This window comes from Tupaia chinensis, unplaced genomic scaffold (genome assembly GCF_000334495.1).
Source record: "Tupaia chinensis unplaced genomic scaffold, TupChi_1.0 Scaffold000159_1, whole genome shotgun sequence".
Classification (NCBI taxonomy): domain Eukaryota; kingdom Metazoa; phylum Chordata; class Mammalia; order Scandentia; family Tupaiidae; genus Tupaia; species Tupaia belangeri.
This window is the reverse complement of record NW_006159630.1, coordinates 973,702-977,183: the sequence shown is the minus strand read 5'-3', so window position 1 is coordinate 977,183 and position 3,482 is coordinate 973,702. Positions and strand designations below refer to the sequence as shown.

The 3,482-nt window shown below is 69.0% G+C and overlaps 1 protein-coding gene across 2 annotated transcripts; it reads left to right on the top strand.

Annotated features, from left to right (window-relative positions):
• Positions 1-41: 41 nt before the first annotated feature.
• Positions 42-3,207, top strand: GCGR (glucagon receptor). Of its 2 annotated transcripts, XM_027770731.1 has the most exons (14): positions 42-79; positions 159-261; positions 730-732; positions 823-930; positions 1,008-1,129; positions 1,201-1,307; positions 1,390-1,546; positions 1,622-1,781; positions 1,852-1,912; positions 2,079-2,148; positions 2,382-2,470; positions 2,558-2,696; positions 2,794-2,835; positions 3,100-3,207. In XM_027770731.1, the coding sequence occupies exons 1-14, from the start codon at positions 68-70 to the stop codon at positions 3,205-3,207; spliced, it is 1,281 nt and encodes a 426-aa protein (XP_027626532.1). In that variant the 5' UTR covers positions 42-67. The 2 variants fall into 2 exon arrangements, with proteins under 2 accessions (XP_027626532.1, XP_006145706.2); XM_006145644.3 differs by lacking the exon at positions 730-732.
• The last annotated feature ends 275 nt before the right edge of the window (positions 3,208-3,482 follow it).

Genomic DNA, 3,482 nt, shown 5'->3' with positions numbered 1-3,482 from the left:
GGGCTTGCTCCCCGGGGCCATCCCCCCCGCCCAGCCGTCCCGCCCCCCCCTGCTGCTGCTGCTACTAATGGCCAGCCAGGTGAGCGCCAGCCCTCCACCCACACCGGTGCAGCCCCACTGCCTGACCCGTGCCAGCCAGTTCTCCATACCCGCTCCAGCCGCAGGCACCCCTCGGCCAGGTGATGGACTTCCTGTTTGAGAAGTGGAAGCTGTATGGGGACCAGTGTCGGCACAACCTGAGCCTGCTCCCTCCTCCCACCGGTGAGCACGCCCTGAGGCTGCAGCCTGAGCCCACCAGGTCTCTGGCCTGCACCCGTGCGCCCCCTGGCAAGGTGGTCACAAGTAGTGGACTGCCTAGACCCGGCTGCCCCACCGGAGCGCCTGGTGGGCCATGACAGCCGCTGAACACAGTCCTCGGGCAGGCGCCTGCTCCAGGCCTGGCCCGGTACGGGCACACCACCCGGAAGCCACAGGTCTGGACAAGGGAGGCAGCCATGCTGGGCAGAGGGGAGCAGGGAGTGGAGTCTACAGGTTGGCCCTGGGCCTAGGAGGGTGCGGTGGGACCAGGGTTCAGCCCCCAGAGCCAGAAGCTGCTGTGGAGGGGCAGCCCCACGTGGGTCTGGGGCAGGAGACCGCCGTGGGAAAGTGCCGGGGCAGAGCTGGGATGAAGGTGGGCAACCTGACCAGGGAGACCTAGTAGACTCAGGAGGCCGGCTCACGCTCGAGGAGGCGGTAAGGACGCTCGGGGCTCCCGGATGGAGGCCAGGATGGTCCTGCAGGCCGACCCCGCTGAGGAGCCCCCGGCCTGCCCCTGCCCCGCAGAGCTGGTCTGTAACAGAACCTTCGACAAGTACTCCTGCTGGCCCGACACCCCTCCCAACACCACGGCCAACATCTCCTGCCCCTGGTACCTGCCTTGGCACCACAAAGGTAACCAGCGGGCACACGGGCAGGGTGGCCGGGGGGCAGGGCTGGCCCGGGGTGACCAGAACTTGTTCCCACCCCAGTGCAGCACCGCCTGGTGTTCAAGAGGTGTGGGCCCGACGGGCAGTGGGTGCGTGGGCCCCGGGGGCAGCCATGGCGTGACGCCTCCCAGTGCCAGATGGGCCACGAGGAGATGGAGGTGCAGGTCAGCCCCCGGCGGGCAGTGGGCGGCACAGGGATGGGCACGGCCAGTCACGACCAGCCTCTGGTCTGCAGGAGGAGGTGGCCGCGATGTACAGCAGCTTCCAGGCGGTGTACACGGTGGGCTACAGCCTGTCCCTAGGGGCCCTGCTCCTCGCCCTGGCCACCCTGCTGGGTCTCAGGTACAGCCGCTCGCCCGCGGCACTGCGGCGGCTGCAGCGGGCAGGCATGGTGCCGTCCCCTTGCTGACTTGCTGCCTTGCAGCAAGCTGCGCTGCACCCGGAACTACGTCCATGCGAACCTGTTCCTGTCCTTCGCGCTCAAGGCCAGCTCGGTGCTGGCCTTGGACGGGCTGCTCCAGACGCGCTACAGTCAGCACCTTGGCGACCACCACAGCGTGAGCGCCTGGCTCAGTGATGCGGTGAGCGGCCCCACCCGGCCTGGGGCGGGTGGTCCCAGCCTCAGCGCCCGCTCATGCCCACGCCGCACCCTCCAGGCGGTGGCCGGCTGCCGGGTAGCTGCCGTGTTCATGCAGTACGGCGTCGTGGCCAACTACTGCTGGCTGCTGGTGGAGGGCGTGTACCTGCACAGCCTGCTGGGGCTGGCCACCTTCCCCAAGAGGGGCCTCTTCACCCTCTACCTGGGCGTCGGCTGGGGAGAGTGGGCTGCTGCGCGGGGGAGGCGGGCTGGCCGGGCCAGGCCCACAGCCACTTCTGCTGCCTGCAGGTGCACCCCTGCTGTTCGTCCTTCCCTGGGCAGTGGTCAAGTGTCTGTTCGAGAATGTCCAGTGAGTACTGGCTACGCGGGGCTTCGGGGAGTGGGGCACCTGGGCGAGTGGCGGTGGCTGTGGGGGTTGTAACCTTCCACCTAACTTCCCTGGGGTGCTGGTTAGCTTGGGCAGTTGAGGGGTGGGCTGGCTGAGGTCCCCAGGAGGTGCCAGGTCTGTCCCACAGGTGCTGGACCAGCAACGGCAGCATGGCCTTCTGGTGGATCCTGCGCTTCCCCGTCTTCCTGGCCATCCTGGTGAGAAAACGAGGGCCAGCCAAGGGGGCAGCCGCATCCCCCAGAAGGGTGAGAGGGGCCTTGACGAGCGGCCAGGATGCCGGCCGGTGCCCGGTCTGCAGCCAGCCTGCCCAAGTGGCAGGGGGCCGCCAGCCTCCGGCCCCATGGCCAGGGCCCCCTGGCTGCCAGGCCACCTTTGGGAGGGGCAGGCGGGGCGCTCGAGGGCTGCCCCTGACGCGTGCCCGCCTTCTCAGATCAACTTTGTCATCTTTGTCCGCATCGTCCACCTGCTGGTGGCCAAGCTGCGAGCCAGGCAGATGCGCCACACAGATTACAAGTTCCGGTGGGTGTGGCTGGCCTTCTGGGCGCAGGGCTGGGAGGCTGGGTGGGCGGAGCTGAGCCGAGGGTGGCTCAGATTCCACCCCTGCAGGCTGGCCAAGTCTACACTGACCCTCATCCCCCTGCTGGGGGTCCATGAGGTGGTTTTCGCCTTCGTGACCGATGAGCAGGCCCAGGGCACCCTGCGCTCCGCCAAGCTCCTGTTCGACCTCTTCCTCAGCTCCTTCCAGGTGCCCACCCTGCCACCCCCAGCCCTGGCTGTGCTGCCCCAACCACCCTCTCCCCTGGCCCTGCCCGGTGCTGCCCTGACCACCCTCTCCCCCCCAGGGCCTGCTGGTGGCTGTTCTCTACTGCTTCCTCAACAAGGAGGTCGGTGGGTCACGAGGGGCCGAGACTGTCAGCCCAGCCCAGATCAGGGCCAGAGTGACGGCTGGGCACATGCCTGTCCTCCAGGAGCACACAGTGGGGATGCCCAGGCCTCTGGTGACAGCCAGCAGTCGCATCACCATGCCTGGCACACTGGCCCTGCTCAGGCTCCTGGGACTGAGGTGCTGGGGGGACGGCGGGCCCTGGGGCTGGGCCTGGGATGCTGGATGGGGACGGCAGGCCCCGGGACTGGCCCTCCCTCCCCAGGTGCAGTCGGAGCTGCGGCGGCGCTGGCACCTCTGGCGCCTGGGCATCGCTCTGCGTGAGGAGCAGCGTGCCAGCAGCCACACGGGCTCGGCCGCGCCTCCCCGGTGAGAGGCTGGGGGTGGTGTGGGGTGACGGCAGCCGTGGTCTGGGCCGGGACCCGTCTGCCAGGGCCCCCTTGGCTAGCAGCCTCCCAGGGCTGGCTGAGAGTCCCTTCTGAATCCCTGCTCGAGCCTGAGCAGGGGCTGGACCTCAGAACCAGTGCTGGGCCAAGTGGACCACAGCCCCGCCCCTCCTCATGCCCAGCCTCCCTGTGCAGGGTGGGGAAGGGCTGGGCGTTCCTGTCGCGACCTGCAAGCCTGTGTCCCACGCGTGGAAGCGTGTGT